The sequence below is a fragment of the Hypanus sabinus genome, chromosome 6, assembly GCF_030144855.1.
Source record: "Hypanus sabinus isolate sHypSab1 chromosome 6, sHypSab1.hap1, whole genome shotgun sequence".
NCBI classification, from domain to species: Eukaryota; Metazoa; Chordata; class Chondrichthyes; order Myliobatiformes; family Dasyatidae; genus Hypanus; species Hypanus sabinus.
The window spans coordinates 132,601,770-132,618,964 of record NC_082711.1 but is presented as its reverse complement, the minus strand read 5'-3'; the positions used below and the strand labels follow the sequence as shown (position 1 = coordinate 132,618,964).

The 17,195-nt window shown below is 38.9% G+C and overlaps 1 protein-coding gene and 1 long non-coding RNA gene across 6 annotated transcripts in view; both read right to left on the bottom strand.

Annotated features, from left to right (window-relative positions):
- LOC132395846 (eukaryotic translation initiation factor 4H-like) overlaps positions 1–17,195 on the bottom strand; it is a 91,322-nt gene that overhangs the window by 53,653 nt on the left and 20,474 nt on the right. For 4 of the 5 annotated variants that reach the window (XM_059972960.1, XM_059972961.1, XM_059972959.1 and 1 more), the window contains exon 3: positions 5,836–6,014. In XM_059972960.1, the coding sequence (XP_059828943.1) occupies positions 5,836–6,014 (179 nt within the window). The remainder of the gene's footprint in view (positions 1–5,835; positions 6,015–17,195) is intronic. The other variant, XM_059972963.1, reaches the window with a different exon arrangement.
- LOC132395847 (uncharacterized) lies at positions 1,541–5,820 on the bottom strand. Its single transcript, XR_009512761.1, has 2 exons — positions 3,332–5,820; positions 1,541–2,116 (listed from the first exon to the last, which is right to left on the bottom strand). It is a non-coding gene; the product is annotated as an uncharacterized LOC132395847 (long non-coding RNA).

Here is a 17,195-nt window from a genome sequence, read left to right as displayed (position 1 = left end):
AGCAAAACTCTAGTGTTCAGGTCGTTTCTTTTACAAGATTGTATAATCAGCCAACAAAAAATGCTTTCTTTAAACTTGGCATCAGTTATTCTGGGAAAAATCTGTGTCAAATACTGAAATCCTTCACGAAAATTTTTCTGTCTGCTGACAGCAGATTCTATCCTTGCAGCCTTGAACCCAGTAATTCTGCTGTTGTCTTTGACAAAGCCAAGTCTCTGACCAGGTCATTTCAGTCAGATTGAGTTATCAGATGAGGCTCACTTGACATAAAGGGTTCAAAATCTGTAGCAATATCAGTGTCGTTCTCCATTCCTGGTTCATGCGTCATGGCACCTTTGTTTGCCTCCTCCAGGCTCTGTCTCTCTGGCGTCTTCAGTACCAGTAGACTATTGTCATGTAGAACAGGTCTCACGGCAGAAGGGAGATTGGGGTATTCAATGGATGTATTGTTTTTGACAGAGAAACCAGACACACTGGTCAGACAGAAGTAGCAGCCTGTCACATGATTCTTCTTCCTTCGCCATATCATTGGGACAGCAAATGGCATTGACTTCCGAGTATCTATGAGCCAAGCTCTAAGAGCGAAAGCGTATGATGTGCAATCTTTCTCTTGGTCACCAATTTTACACCCAAAGTTGTGCACATAGGCTTTCTTAATAAGAAGACTTATGCTCCATCTTTGAGATTTAAGCATATACTTGCCACAAATATAACAGAAAGTATTGCAACTGTTGCAACATAGGTGAGACATTTTGATATCACAAATACTCCTGAAAATACAATTACTTTATTATAATAAGTACACATAATGTGTAATGAGTGTCGAGCATGTGCTTCAACATGATCGCAAACCAATATACATGTAAACTCAATGCATAGAACAATGTGCGTGTAATGCGTTTATAGCCTTTCTTCCCAAAACCTGTCCTGCCATGCAGTGCAGTGTCCACCCTGCCTAAGTATGCCCAGGTATGCCTGGGCAAGATAGAAAACTTTTCAGCTTACATTGTGGGTACCATTTTAATCAACTTGAATTATTAATTGAAATAACAAATACAGGCAATTTCCAAAAAAAATGGTGTGTGACAGGGAATTTTCAAATGGCCACTTTATTAGGTACTCCTTATTATGTAAATATCTAATCAGCCAATCATGTGGCAGCAACTCAATGCATAAAAACATGCAGACATGCTCAAGATGTTCAGTTGTTGTTCAGATCAAACATCAGAATGGGGAAGCAATGTGATCAAAGTGACTTTGGCTGTGGAATGATTGTTGGTGCCAGATGGGGTGGTTTGAGTATTTCAGAAACTGCTGATTTCCTGGGACAACAGTCTCTAGAGCTTACAGAGAAACGTTGTGGAGCAGTGAGCAGAACTGGCTCAACTCCCGCCTCTGGCCCCGACACCCTGACTTTCCAATCTATCTGGTCCAGCATTTAAATCATCCAAATGTCATGTTAAACCTCGTTGTCACTATTGTTATGTTTTGTAACTCCAAAACATAAAACTAATTGAAAGGAAAACATGGAGTCGGGAGATGCGTGTCCTAGTTTCATTTTTACTTTTAGAAAGGTATGACATGGTAGTGCAACGACGTATGCCATTCATGTACTTTTACACATAAACCGTAATGAATTAATGAAACCAAAGAATGCTTAATCAAAGCAATACATTTACAATATTATTTAAATATTACTGAAAGTTTAAATACACTACAGACTGAATGTGAGATGAATGTGGAAGCTTCAGAGAGGGAGCAGAGGAGATTTAGCAGGAAGCTGCCTGGATTAGAGAAAGTGTTATGAGGAACTTCCAAAGTAAATTTCTTATTTAAGTACGTATATGTTGTTATATACTACCTTGAGATTCATTTTCTTGCGAGCATTTACTGGAAAAAATACAAAAGAATATACAAAAAAGTATACAATGTTAAAAAAACTATGCATACAAAAAATAATACTGAAAACTTGAGTTGGAAAGGATGAACAAGCTAGGGTTTTTCTCTTTGGAGCAAAGGAGGATGAAAGGTGACTTGATGAAGATGCATAAGCTTAGTCACCATCTATTTGACTCCTAAAGATTCAAGATTGTTTAATGTCATTTCCAGTATTCGACTGTAAAAGAGAACAAAATAATAGTTACTCCAGCTCTGATGCAGCACAAAAAACCCAATAAGATAAAGAACACATAAGAATATAAATACACAATAAATATATGATACCTTCTATACGTAGACAGATTTTATGTCCATAAAGTGAAGTTAGGCACAGAAGTGTCTGTACTAACTGACAGGAATTGATAAAGTAATAGTGATTACAGATGTGAAGGGGAGGCTTAGTCAGTGGAGGTGCTGATCAGCCATACTGCTTGTAGAAAGTAACTGTTTTTGAATCTGGTGGCCTTGGTGTGGATGATATGTTGCCTCCTTATGGGAGTGTGACAGACAGTCTATGTGCAGGATAGGTGGGATCCTTCACGATGTCACCGGCTCTTTTCCAGCATCTTTCTGTATATATGTCCTTGATGGTGCTAGTGATGCATTGGGTGATTTTGACTAACCATTGTAGAGCTGACCTGTCTACTGCAGTGCAGTTTCCATACTGATGCAGCTTCTTAGGATGCTCTCTACTGTACATCTGTCGAATGATTTGAGTATAGATGTGCACAGTCCAACTCTCTTTAGAATCCTCACAAAGAAGAGGCATTGGTGTAGAATGTGTACAGGGACTATGAGAGACTGTGTGAGATTTGCGTTCCCAGGAGTTTGAAACTGCTCACAGCTTCCACTGCTGCACTGCTGATGAAATGAGGGGTGTGAATGGTACGAGTTCTCCTGAAGTTGATAACCATTTCCTTTGTCTCGCTGATATTAAGGAAGAGGTAATTGCCTGATATCAGTACACAGTCCCTGGGGAGGGGCACCCATGTTGAGGATGATGGGGAGGGTGGAGTGGTTGTGTATCCTGTTGGTTAGGAAGTTCAATGCCCAGTTGCACAGTGTGGTATTTAGACCGAGGAGTAGCAGTTTGTTCATAAAAGTCTGTGGGACAAAAGTGTTGAAATCCGGAAGCAGCATTCTGACGTAAGTATCCTTGTTTTCTAGGTGTGTCGAGGCCAGGTGCTAGATAGATGCTATGGCATCTCTTGCAGAGTGGTTCTGTCAGTAAGTATATTGGTAAATGCCTAGTGTGGCAGCAATGTAGTTTTTGATATAAGCTGTTACCAGCCATTCACAACATTTCAAATGCAAAAATAAATAACAGTAAATAACAAGTATGAAATAACAAGATAAAGGGTCCTTAAAGTGAGACCATTGGTTGTGGGAATACCAGAAATAGAATGAGTATAGTTATCCTCTTTTGTTCAAGAGCCTGATGGTTGAAAAGTAGTAACTGTTGTTGAAGCTGGTGGTGTGAGTCCTGAGGCACTTGTATCTTCTACCTGAAGGCAGCAGCAAGAAAAGAGCATGGCTTGGGTCATGAGCATCTTGATGATGGTTGGTGCTTTTCTACAGCAACATTTCAGGTAGATGTGCTCAATGGTTGTTTCATAACCACATGATGTGGCTCTGTTAAGTAATAATGTAATAGTTCTCTGCCAATTTACTATCATGCAAACCATGTTTAACAGGTCTATCAGAGTCCTTTGAGGCTGTAACTAGGAGGATATATTATGTTACAATTTCTAAATGACATTCAATTAGCTGCAACACAAAAGGTTATTACAGCAGATAAAGGTAATATTGTACATTGATAGAGAATTGGCAGGCAGAAAACAAAGTTTAGAAATAAATGTTTAGAAATGAAGGGACTTATTAGGAATATTAAGCAGGTTTCTGACTCACAAATTTGACTGAGTTTTTTGAAGATGTGATGAAGATGATTGATAAGAATAAGGCAGTAGATGTTGTCTCCTTGAGGACTCCAGTAAAACACTTGACCATGTCACTCATGGTAGGCTGGTCCTGAAGATTGTCACATGAGATCCATGGTAAGTTGGTAAGTTGGATACAAAACTGACTTGGCCATAGAAGACAAGTGGTGTTTTACAAGGTTTGGTGTTGAGACCGCTGTTTGTAAACTATATTAATGATCTGGATGAAAATATAGGAGAGCTAATTAATAAGTTTGAAGATAACATGAAAATTGGTGGACTGTGGATAGTAAGGAAGTTTGTCAAAGTATACAGAAGAATATAGCTAGTTGGAAATTTAGAGGAGAAATGGCAGGTGAAGTTTACTCCAGACAAGTGTGAGATGATGTATTTTGCAGGGTCAAACGCAAGAGGAAAGTATGCAGTAAGTTGTAGGACCCTTAGGGGCATTGATGTACAGAAGGATCTTCGAGTGAAAGGATGGTAGAGAAGATATACAGCATGATTGTCTTGATTGATTGTGGTATTAAATATAAGAGCTGGGAAATCAAGTTGGAGCTGTATAAAACATACTACAGAGAGGATCCGGAAGAGGATAACCAGAATATTGCCTGGATTGGAGTGTACTAACTACATGAGGATATGTAACTATATATCCTACAGACATGGACTGTTTTCTTTGGAGCTTTAGAGGCAGATAGGTGACTTGATGGAGATACAAAAAAATTAAGAAAGATGTACAATCAGTGGCCACTTTATTAGGTACCACTCAGTGTAAGTTTATAGTCATCTGTTGCTGTAGCTAATCCATTTTAGGGTTCAACATGCTGTGCATTCAAAGATACTCTTCTGCACCCCACTGTTATAACATGCGGTTATTTAAGTTACTGTTGTCTTCCTGTCAACTTGAACCAGTCTGGCTATTCTCCTCTGACCTCTCTCATTACCGCGGCATTTTCACCCACAGAACTGGATGTTTTTGTTTATCATACCATTCCCTGTAAACTCCAGAGACTGTTGTGTGTGAAAAAAAAAAACAGAATATGCTGGACATACTCAACAGGTCAGATAACCTTCGTACAGAGACAAAACTGATTTTCAGCAGAACTGGGAAAAGTTAGAAGTAAAACATGTTTGAACTTATAGAGAAAGGTGAAAGAGGTGGAGAGAACAAAGAGAAGATCCATGAGAGGATGGAGACAAGGCAAGATTGAATAATATTAAATGATGGTAGTGGTGTTGGTTGAAAGAAGGTGGAAGATGTGTGAATTAGAAAAGCAATGACTAGACAAGGTACAAGAATAAGGAAATGAATAAAATCTGAAATATTAAAAGATGAGAAAGACAAAAAGCAAAAACAGAAAAAGCTGAAAAATGTGAGATACTAGACTGGAAAAGTTGGTTTGCTGCAGCTGTTGAGTTCTGAAGAGTAATATACCATTGGAAATGCAGTCCTGTTCTACTTACTTTCAGTTTTAGTGGAGCAGTTAAGGAAACCAAAGAGAAAGAGAGAGGTCAGAATAGGAGTGGGATGGAGAACTATAGTGATAAGTAACCAGAAGCTCAGGGTCACCTCAGAGGTCTGAACAGATGCACTTGCTTCAAAGTAAGGTAGGAAATAAGTTGTCAGGAAGATTTCCAGTGACTGCAGTACAATCTGACAACACAGATTATATTGAGTGTCCTGAGTTATATGTGTTGGGTTCAGATTAGGTTGTGTCCCTTTATTTTGTTAGAGATGCAACATTCTGGTCCAACAAGTTCATAGTGCCCAATTACCCATGCAACCGACATTAATGCTTTAAGATTCCATTTTAAAAGTTAAACAATTATTGTAATATGCATTGAAATCTTATTATGAAAATTAAATGAATGTTTTTAACTGAGGGCAGCTAAATTGGATGATTAAACAAACTTGTGATGTTGCTTCAAAATCAAACCAAAGTGTTTTGTACTATACCTTTAAATTTGTCTGTCTCTTTGTCTCTGACTAGTCGAATGCTCCTCATATTCAGATCCTTAAAAATGGCATCGATATCTCCTTGTACTATATTGAAAGGTAGATTTCCTATATAAGCTGTATATGGAGGTTCTGTTGGTAATTCCTTCTGCTTTCTAGGACCACTAACTCGAACTCTTCTGAAATGAAAAAAATCAGATCAACCTTCAGGCTGGCCAGGTGACATTCATTCTGATCTTTCTATTCACCTTTCCATTAAATAAGCAATTGAAAGGATGCAGAAAAGCTTTCTAGGTTTTATCAAATCACTCTGAATTTATTTCTAACTGTTCAAATTTAGTTCCATCTCTGTCCAAGTTTACAATCCATGGTTTACATTTAAGAGATATGAAATATCTCTTATTAATATGTATTTACACATTAAGGCAAACAATTTGTGGAAATCTTATTGCAGTCTGTGGTTCCTGGTCTGTGTTAGTGCTGAGTCCTATATGTCATTTTAGGCTACAATGAGAATTTAAAAGCTTCACCGATACTTGTGACCTTTCCACATTGTAACCTATTAATACTTGTACCCAAATTTCTGGTTTACATGTTGCATTAACTTGATAATTTTGATGAATGTTCATTCAAATGAAGTATATACAGTAGTTACAATATAAAAAGGCAAAGATAGGAGAGGAATGTTGTAAGTTTGACCAACATTTGTTTAGTAAAAGGAAAAATCATGCAAGATTTTTCACTATTGTATCACTTTTAAAAAAAATCATTTTTGGAATATGGCCATTGTTGTCAAGCACAGCAATTACTGATTCAAAGGTTCAAAGTACATTTACATCAAACTATGTATGCAGTATACATCTTCCGACAGACAGCCACAAAACAAAGAAACAACCTGTTCAAAAAAGACAGCAAATATCCAACAAGCAAAAAAAAAGAGAAAAACACAGAAAGACAACAAAGTCATTGAAACAGTTCAGGAATGTTCAGTTTAGTTTAGATCAATTTAGTGCTGTGTTGTTCTTTGACTGCAGGCTGCAAAGCCAGTCTGCTCCAATCAAAATCATACAAAATAGCAATTAAAAAGGAGTAACTAGAAACCAGAAACACATGATAACAGTCCACAAACTGCAACAACTGAGCCATCAGCACAAACGGTCCATGCAAGCTTGATTTCAGTGCTTAAGAGAAATTTATATAGGTACATGGATAGTATGGATATGGAGGGCTATGGTCCAGGTGCAGGTTGTTGGGAGTAGACAGCTTAAATGGTTTCGGCATGGACTAGATGGGCCAAAGGGCCTGTTTCTGTGCTGTATTTCAACTCTATACACCTTGCCCAAGACCCAAGACTCCGGCAGCATCGAGCAAAAGGGAAGGAGAGACCAGTCAAACACAGGCAGATGGTGCTGAACATCTGCTCTTGTCCTCATTCATTTTAATCTTGCTCAACGCTTTAATCAGTGAGATTGGCAAGAAATGGAGTCGATCATGGGCTCGTGCCCGTCTCCAGGCTGCACACTCTGTTTGAAACCTCACCGAACTCTCTTGGAGACAGCAAAGCACCAGATCGCTCAATTGGCCCGAAAATACACCATCAAAATGTAAATCACAGGTTCCAACAGTAGCAGAATCACAGTTGAAAGAAGAGAAGAAGCGAAAGTAGCTTTGTAAACTACCTGAAGGCCTTTGGGCGCATTGTCACTAGCACCCCTTTTCTGAAATACTCGAGGCTGCAAGTGTTTCGGAGTTTGGATTTACATCCATATAATGTAATGAGATAGTCTCAAGACTCATACCACTGGGTGGAGAAAAGTTATTTCCCCACAACCATCAGGCTCTTGAATAAAGGGGAAAACCACACTCACTTGCTCATCCACTGAGATATTCCTATAACCAATGATATCACTTTAAAGACTCTTTATTTTGTTATTTCATGTTTTCATTATTTATTGCTTTTATTTATTTGCATTTGCACTGTTTGTTGGCTTCTGCACTCTGGTCGGTCTTTCATTGACCATGTTATAGTTAATAGTCTATAGAATTGCTGAGTATGCCTGCAGGAAAATGTATCTCAGGGCTGTATATGGTGACATATATGTACTTTGATAATAAAATTTACTTTTAACTTTACTTTGAATGTTTAGCTTGGGAATGGGACCCAAGTCTAAACATGAAATCCATTTACGTTACATTTACAGTTTATACATATTACCTGAAGGTAGGTTTATAAACCTTCAAAAAATTTGTGCATGAAACAACAATGTCTCCATTGAATCACCAGAAAGGTAAACTATCACTACCTTGGCCGCCCAGGTGGAAAGTCCATCATTCCCAAATCTGAATTTATGTGCTACCAGCAAGCAGGCTTTGTCATACACTGTTCATCATACTGATGCAGCAGTTCAGTGTGTTAGATTCTCATCAGCGATGATCTTGGCAAATTCATCAATGAATTTCTCTGCTGCTTTATGATGAGCAAATAGTTTACCACTACAAATCTTTAAAAAAATAATGCCATGCCTTTTCTTAAATTTCTGCAACCAGCCTGCTGAATATTCACAATTACCTTCAATTTTCAGTTCACGGTGATAGACCTTTGTTTATTTCATGATCAGCATACCACTGAGTGGCATATGCTCCCTCCAATGCTGATGAATTCTCTCTTTCAATGCACAATCAAGATCTTCATTTTTTGTTTTTCTATTTTTCATTATTTTCAGCATAGAACTTTAACACTTTGCCCTTCTGTTTCTCCAGGTTGTAGATAGTGGTTGTTCCAACAACATGCTCCTCTGTCACATGTTTCACACTTACACTGCTGTCAAGTTTTTCCAAGAACTTGACTTTCTGTGTTATAGATAAACATAAATGCTTACTCTTTTTCTTTTCACTATTATCCATAGGCTATTTTGACATTTTCAACAATATCTTCATAGCACAGAGCAGAGAAAAAGCTCAAAACACATGGTAATCACTGTAACGCACGAAGGTCTGGTTATGATGACTGCTAAAAACATACTGGTGCCAACAGGGCCCCACTCAGGGCATGTGAGGTTACTTCTCAGAACTGTCTGTGGTGCACGGAGACTTGTGCATTGCCAGGGAACCTTCCCAGCACCTTACAGAAATTTCCATTGGTGGCGTCAAGTCAGCATTCAAAAACATTTAGGGTTTTGGAGGTTTAAGATTTTGGATTTTCGTTTAAGGGGTGTTCAAACTTAGTACTCATCCTCTTCCACATCCCCTTCCAAGTGATGCTGCCACATTTTCCCACCCTTAATTCTACCTCTTCCATTATTGGCACTTCAGCATTTCTTTATGCACTATTATACTCTACACCATTTCATTGTTTGGCTCTCATTGTTGTACACTATTACCATATACAGAATATTGTTTACTCTGAGCTTTATGTTAGCAAGACACTTCACCACATATAAACTAATAAGGATCTGAATATATGAGTTATACAGCACAGAAACAGGTTCTTTAACCAACGACCATAGTAAAGATAGATTCTTCATGTACCCAGCAATACTAAACCCATTTATCAGCATTTGCCCTGTAGTCTTCTACGCACTGGGATACAAGTGTTTATTTTGATACTTAAACATTGTGAGTGTACTTGCTTCCTCCACTCATTCAGGTTGTATGCAGGATTTCAGCCACCCTTTGAGATTAAAAATTCTTCCTAAAATCGCTTCTAAATCTCTTTATCACTTATTCTAAACCTATTTAAGATACTGCCAAAATGCTGTAAATCAGAAAACAATAGTAAAAATGGAACGTAAAACACTTATTACGCTGATCTTCTTCATGGATTGTCACCTTGTCATGGTGGAGAAGCTTGTGTGGTCCTGAGATCCCGAGAGCAATGCCGTCTGGAGCTATGCTCCTGGTAGGGTCACCCATGGCAGTAAGGTCGAGACCTCAGGGTAAGGTCAGGGACCTCACCCTGACAAAGAACAATCCAACCAAGACCTCAACGGTAGAACAGGTGGACGAAGTTACTTTGCACTCAACGGCTGTGAAGGTGGATGAAGGCTGCAACAAATCCATCAGCTCCAATCGTTGTGGTTTCCATGCCATTGGAATCAGTTGGTTGATTTGTGAAGTATCGTGAGCTTCTTGGAGTGCAACATCAAGTACACGTTAAACAAATACACGCAGAGGCATCTTCGCTCTGTGGAAACACAACGAAGACCATCATCCTCGACCTCGTCAGGTAGCCACGACGATGGACTATGCTTACTTCAAGGCAAAATTTTCTCTCTTAATAAATTAGGATTACCAAATTAAATCCTGCATTTACAGTCTGAATAGAAATAGAGATTTCACTAGTTTCCTCTGAATTTAGGATTTAGAATCTAATATTTTTCTCCTAGATTTGTTCCTAAAATCACAACCTAAAAAAATTCTCAAGATCTGGGAGAGAGAGGGGGAAGGAGGAAATGAACAAATCTTTAAGATAAACACAATTATAATTTCCAATCTAGAAGAGCCAAAAGCTATATAAAACATCACTTAATTGCGGTAGTGATACGCACAACTTTTTCTACCAGAGATTCACAGTGGAAAAACATTACTATAAATACATATTCAGAGACTGTGTCACACTCATCAAAGTCTAAGTGGTATTCAGGTTCATTTTACCCTGCTGCTGGCTTTTAGAATCCCAATAACCAATAGGTAGATGAGGATAATAATTTTCTAGCTTCCTGATGATGAGAAATTCCAAATCACAGGAGACCAAAAAGTATCAAAGAAGGAGACAATTAATATTAGTATATGGATTGAATGAGGAATGTGTTCTTCAAGATCTCCATAGGCTATACAGGCTGTTCTGCATTCTGACAGACAGGACAAGTTCCCTTTTTCTCTCCACTTTGAGTAATTGTTCTTTCTTATCAGTTTGATGTACTCTTACTGCTATTCATTACAATACTGTGGAGCTATGCTAAGTGATTTTGTGTACTTCCCAACTTACAGATAAGATCTTGAAAACTGTAAAAACAGAACCTGTTTATTACCTGCAGATGGCTTATAATTGTTTTCTAATAAAGAAGTAGCAATCAATTCATTGCTGGAAGAAGTTGGGCAAGTACTAAATTAAGTGCTGAAAATCAAAGTTAAAAATGTAATGCTTTTGCTATATCAGTAGGTAAATCTAATTTTTGTGTGACCATTTCTAAATACTTATAGTTATTGTGTAATACAATACAGTAGCTCCACCTTCAGCTTATGAGAAGAAAACCTATCCCATTCGTTACATTGGTCCATCCAGGGCCAACCTACTTGGACTAGAGATTTGGGGGTCAGCTATTTGATACTTGAGTCCAAGATCCAAGTAATTTACAATTACAACAACACACAAATTAACAATTTTTATGCTACTGATAATAAATTGAAAAACAGATATAGCTCTAAAGATTACAAGACTGAAATTGATCAAAATACATTGTTTAAATATGCCAGGGTTCTGTAGATCTATTTATTGGTATCTCCAAGATATAAGGGAAGAGTGTGATGTAATTTTCTCCATTTGTCTGGATTGGTGCAACTTCAGCAGTGTTCAAGAAACTTACTGCAATCTGGGAAAAAGCAGCCCACTTGATTAGCATCCTGTCCATCACCATGTACCTTCCTTTTCTTCACCACTGCCACACTGTGGCAACAGTGCGTACCATCTACAAAATGCGTGGCAGCTACTTGCTCAAGAACTTCCCAAACCCAAGCCTCTACCACCAAGGAGGACGAGGCCTTCTAGCACATAGTTGGCATGGCCAACATTTATTATCCCTTGAGAAATTAGTGGCAAGACACATTCTAAAGATTCTTTATTGCTTCAGGTGAAGATATTTGCATGGTGCTTAAGGGTAAAGACTTCTGACATTTAGAGTACATGGTCATGATCTTCTGCTGCTGAAGCCCCTCTACTTCAAGGATTGACATGCTGTGCATTCTTAAGATGCGCTTCTGCACACCACTGTTGTTGTGACTGTCAACGAACGCCACCAGAGAGACATAAGGCTCACAGTATAGAAATCTTTATTCAGTACACACAAGCTGACAGTATTTGGAGTCATTCTGGAGAAACGCTCACTGTCCCAACATTACATCACATTTTTATATGCTAAATATCAAAGGTAACAGCAGTACAATTTCTATAGTTATTGTGCATTCAAAATGCTTCCTTTGAATTACACATCATTTTTAGAAACCTAGATCTCCGCACCAACACTCCAGGCACCCAAAATGAATGTTGATAACTGCAATCTCTGAGTACACAATCAGATCAAACAATTTAACCCATGCAAACAACTTAACTCAGGAAGACCATTATTCTGAGCTGCATTTTAAATTCAATCTACAATCCATATTCCAATCTGAAGATTGATTGCTATTGAAATTACTACTTGCTATATTCCATATTTCCAGAAGACACTACATGAAGTTATTTGAGTTACTGTCGTCTTGTCAGCTTGAACCAGTCTGTCCATCCTCTCCTGACCTCTCTCATTAATGACGTGTTTTCACCCACACAACTGCACTCACTGGATGTTTTATTTTGCACCATTCTCTGGAGACTGTAGTGAGTGAAAATCACAGGAAATCAGCAGTTTCTGAGATACTCAAACTGCCCTGTCTGGCACCAACAATCATTCCATGGTCAAAGTCACTTAGATCACATTTCTTCCTCATTCCGCTGTTTAGTCTGAAAAATAACTGAACCTTTTGACATTTCAGCATGCTTTTATGCATTGAGTTGCTGCCACATGATTAGCTGATTAGATATTTACATTAATGAGGAAGTGCATCTAATAAAACAAACACAGAGTCTGTTCTTAGGTCAGGATTGGAGGGAAACCCATGGGCGATGGAGTTGTTATGATTCTTAAACAGAAAGTGCTGAAAATACTCGGAGAAATACAGTCAATGTTTCAGGTCAGAGACCCTTCCTCAGAACTGAAAAGAAGACAAAAAGTTTTTTTAAAGCTGCAGGGAGGGTAGGGAGGGGTTATTGCTGATAGAGTAAAACCAGGGTGACCATGGGGATAATCTATAAACAGGCTATCAGGTCAAATAGTGAATGGGAAATGCTGAAGAGTGAGAACATAGGTGAAAGAGCACAGACTAAAAAGAATGTAGGAGCAGGTCAGGCTCAACAAGTCCAGCTCCAGAGTGGAAAGAAGAAACAAGCTGAGTTGATATCACAGGTGGATGACTGAGAATTAAGTTACATGAAGTTGTAGAATTCAATTGAGTCCAGAAGAGTGCAAAGTGCTCCGATAGAAGATGTGATGCTCGTCATGCTTGCATTGGGTCTCACTGTGACAGTGCAGGAAGCCACAAACTGATGGGTCAGTATGGGAGTAGGAATGAGAATTTTAGCGGCAGGTAATGGGAATTTCAGAGTTATCCCTATTGTCTCAATACTAGTATTCCATGAAGTAGTCACCTCTGTGTTTGGTCTCTGCAATGTACAGAAGATCACAATGTGAACACTGGATTGGAAAAAAATGCAAGTGAATCACTGCTTCACCTAGAAAGACTGTTTGGATTCCTGAACATGGGGAAGGAAATAGGTGAAAAAAAAAACAATGTTTGCAAGAGAAAATGCTGAAGGAGATGGTTAGTGGGAATGGATAAATGGAGTAGGGAGTCATGAAGGGAATGGAATGTGTCAAATGCTGAAATGAAATGGAGAAGAGGAAAGATGAGTTTGGTGGAGGAATCTCTTCGTTGTTCACCGGGATTGTGGAGGATAGTCTGTTGAATGTGGAGGCTGGTGGAGTGGAAGGAGAAGGCCAGGGGAACTCTTTCCTTGCTCTGTCCTAGAGGGGAAGGATGAGAACAGAGACATAGGAAATAGATGAGATGCAGTCAAGGGCTTTGTTAAACAATAGTTAAAGGAAAGCCAGATTTCAGAACAAAGCAGGACATTTCAGAGGCACCTGTAAAGAAAGTCTCATCACCAGAGCAAGTATGATTGAGATGGATGAATTGGAATGATGGAAATGAAGTCCTCACAGGAGGAAGGGTGGGATGAAAAATAGTTCAGATGGCCCTAGAAGTCAGTGGGCTTGTAACAGATATTAGTAGCTAGCATATCTTTTGAGGTGGATATGAGAGAGAACAAGGAAACCAAAATAACCATATGAAGGTGAGCGTAGGCTGGAAGTTGGCAGCAAAATTAATGAAACTGTGATTAGCGAATGAGTACTGGAGGCAGTACCAGAGCAAGCACCAACATGATAAAACGAGCTGAGGGGTTGGGACCTGGTGGCACTGAATCAAAGACTGTTCCACATATCCCACAAAATTACAGGTACAGTATAGACCCACGCAGATGTCTATAGCTACACCTTAGATCTGGAGGAAGTTAATGGGGTTGAATGAGAAGTTGTTCAATGCGAGAACAGATTCAGTTAGGTGACTGAATTTGTTGGAGGAGGGGAACTGGTTGGACCTCTGCTCCGGGAGGAAGCAGAGGACCCTCTCACCATCCTGATGTGGGATGGAAATGTAAAGACATTATATGCCCATGGAAATGATAAGGTTGTTGGGGCCGGGGAATTGGAAACAGTCGGTCAAAAGACCATCAAATATATCAGGGATGTAAGTGAGAAGAGTTTGGATTAGAGAAGAAAGGATAGAGCCAGGACAGTCCTGCTTGTAGATTTTGGGCAGTTTTAGTGGTCATGCTGAATTTCTGTAGACTCCTAAGGAAGCAGAGCAATTGCTGAGCTTTCTTTGCAATTGCACTTGCATGCTGGGTCTAGGACAGATCCTCTGAAATATAACACCAGGAATTTAAATTTGCTAACCCTCTCCACCTCTGATTCTCCAGTGAGGACTGGCTCATAGACCTCACCTGAAATCTATGATCAGTCCCTTGGTCTTGCTGACATTGCGGGATTGTTGATATGGCATCACTCAACCAAATTTTCAATCCCCCTCTGATTCATCACCACCTTTGATTCCGCTCACAACATCAAACCTGACTATTTTCTAAACAGGGAGCAAATTCAGAAATCAGGGACACAAAGGTACTTGAGAGTCCTCATACAGGATTCCCTGAAGGTTAACTTTCAGGTTGAGTCAGGAATAAGGAAGGCAAATGCAATAATACCATTCATTTTGAGAATACTAGAATATAGAAGCAAGAATATGATGCTAAGGCTTTATGAGGCATTGGTCACACTGCACTTGGAGTAATGTGAACAGTTTTGGGCCCCTTATCTAAGGAAGGACCTGCTGGCATTGGAGGGTCTAGAGAATGATCTCAGGAATGAAAGGGTTAATGCAGGAGTAGCTTTTGAAGGCTCTAGGCCTATACTTGCTAGAGTTTAGAAGAATGGGGGGGGGGGGAATCTTATTGAAACCTATGGAATATTTATGTTCTAGTAGAGTGGACACAGAGTGCATGTTTCCTATAAAGTTCAAAGTTCAAAAATAATTTATTATCCAAGTACCATATGTCACCTATATACTCCTATGGTGTCTATGAGGAATCTAGAACTAAAGGGCACATCCTTGAGTACAAAGGCATCCATTCAGAACAGAGATATAAAAGAATTTCTTTAGCCAGAGGGAGGTAAAACTGTGGAATTCATTGCCACAGACACCTGCGGAGGCCAAGTCATTGAGTATGTTAAAGTGAGGTTAATAGGTTCTTGACCAGTAAGGATGTCAGAGGTTATGAGAAGAAGACAGGAGAATGGGGTTGAGGGAGATAATAAATCAGCCATGATGGAATGGTGGAGCAAACTGAATGGGCAAAATGGCCTAATTCTGCTTCTATAACTCATGGTCTAACATAGTGCTAGATGCGGCACAGAGGCACGATAGTTAGAAATGCTAGTTAACAACTCCACTAATCTGTTTTGATCCTGAACTCATTTGCTATCTTGTATCTTTCTGTGGCTCTGACAATTTCCTCTGGATGTTCTGGTTTTGTTCCACATTCCATGCGCTGAATTAGGAGCATTGGAATCTTAGTCACATCTTAAGGTATTGCACATATTGCTTGAATAAGCATTCTTTATTTTTTCCAATATTCATTATGGGTTATATACACAAAGTCCATGAATGACATATGTTGTTATGCAATGCCATATACACATGCCTCACTAAATTAAAACTAAACATACAAGAGTTATCCCCTGCTCCAGCATTTTTTCTTTCAATTAGTTTTACATTTTGGAGTTACAAAACAGAACAATACATACCAAGCCTGCTCCTTCTATTTCAGCTTATTAGGAAGAGATGTTCTGTTGGGATTGGTTGGTTTTGAACCTGATAAACACTGTTAATGTCTCATGGCATTGGAACAGCAATACAATGAGCAGACAAGTACAGAGGTTGAAGCCTTAAGGTCAAAGACCTTGGGTTGCCATGTCCAGACGTCAGAGGCCTGATGTATGTGAGTCCAGGCCTGGTATTGATGGTTGTAGCCCCACGTCTGTGAGTTTGTGAGTCTGGGGCCAAGGAATAGAGTTCAGAGGCTTGTCCTAGGGTTCGAGTTGTGTCTATTTATGTCAGAGGGTGGCTAGGTGAGTGGGAGAGGGGTCTGCTTTGCTGTTACTGCTGTTGCTGTTGCTTGTGTTGTTCTGCTGAACATTGTGGGCACGCTATGACAGAGAAGGAATGTGTAGCAACACTTGCATGCCACCCCCAATACATCCTATGTGTTTCAATGTACTTGTGATCTATCTGTCTATTTCTCAATCTCTCTATTTACACTAGGAATAGTATATACAGTAAATGTACTAGAACTTGTGTATTCATCTTGGTCAGAAATGACTGAAGGCCCTCTCAACCAATTCCAAACATCTGGATGAACTGAAAGCAATAAAACCGAATTTTCTATTGCTTTCTTGTGACAGTCTCATTATCACCAAAGGTCACTAAGATGGTTTGAAACAATCCATGATCTGAAAGATCACAATATTTCGATCACTGATGCATCTGAAATATCTCTCAAATTAAAGCAAATTTTACAAAGATACGTATAAAGCAATACAATTTATGGATAATTAGTCAAAGGATTTTATCTACAAAGAGTAAGAATTTCTGGTTGTATACTGTATACATTCTCTGATATTCAATTGAACTATTTAAATCATTGAATAACTTTACAAATGGCAAAAGAGAGTTGGCACACAACAGTCACGTGTATGATTAATTTAATTTTTATAGGGCAAAGATATGTTGAGAAGTGAAGCAATAAACAAGGCAATGTGTCTGTAGCTTTAGTAATAACGATTTGGGCGAGATACTTGAATCAGAATGTCAGAACCCTGTCCAATGTGAGATGAATGGTCTAGCCAATTCAAATCAATCCTGCTTTCAAAATA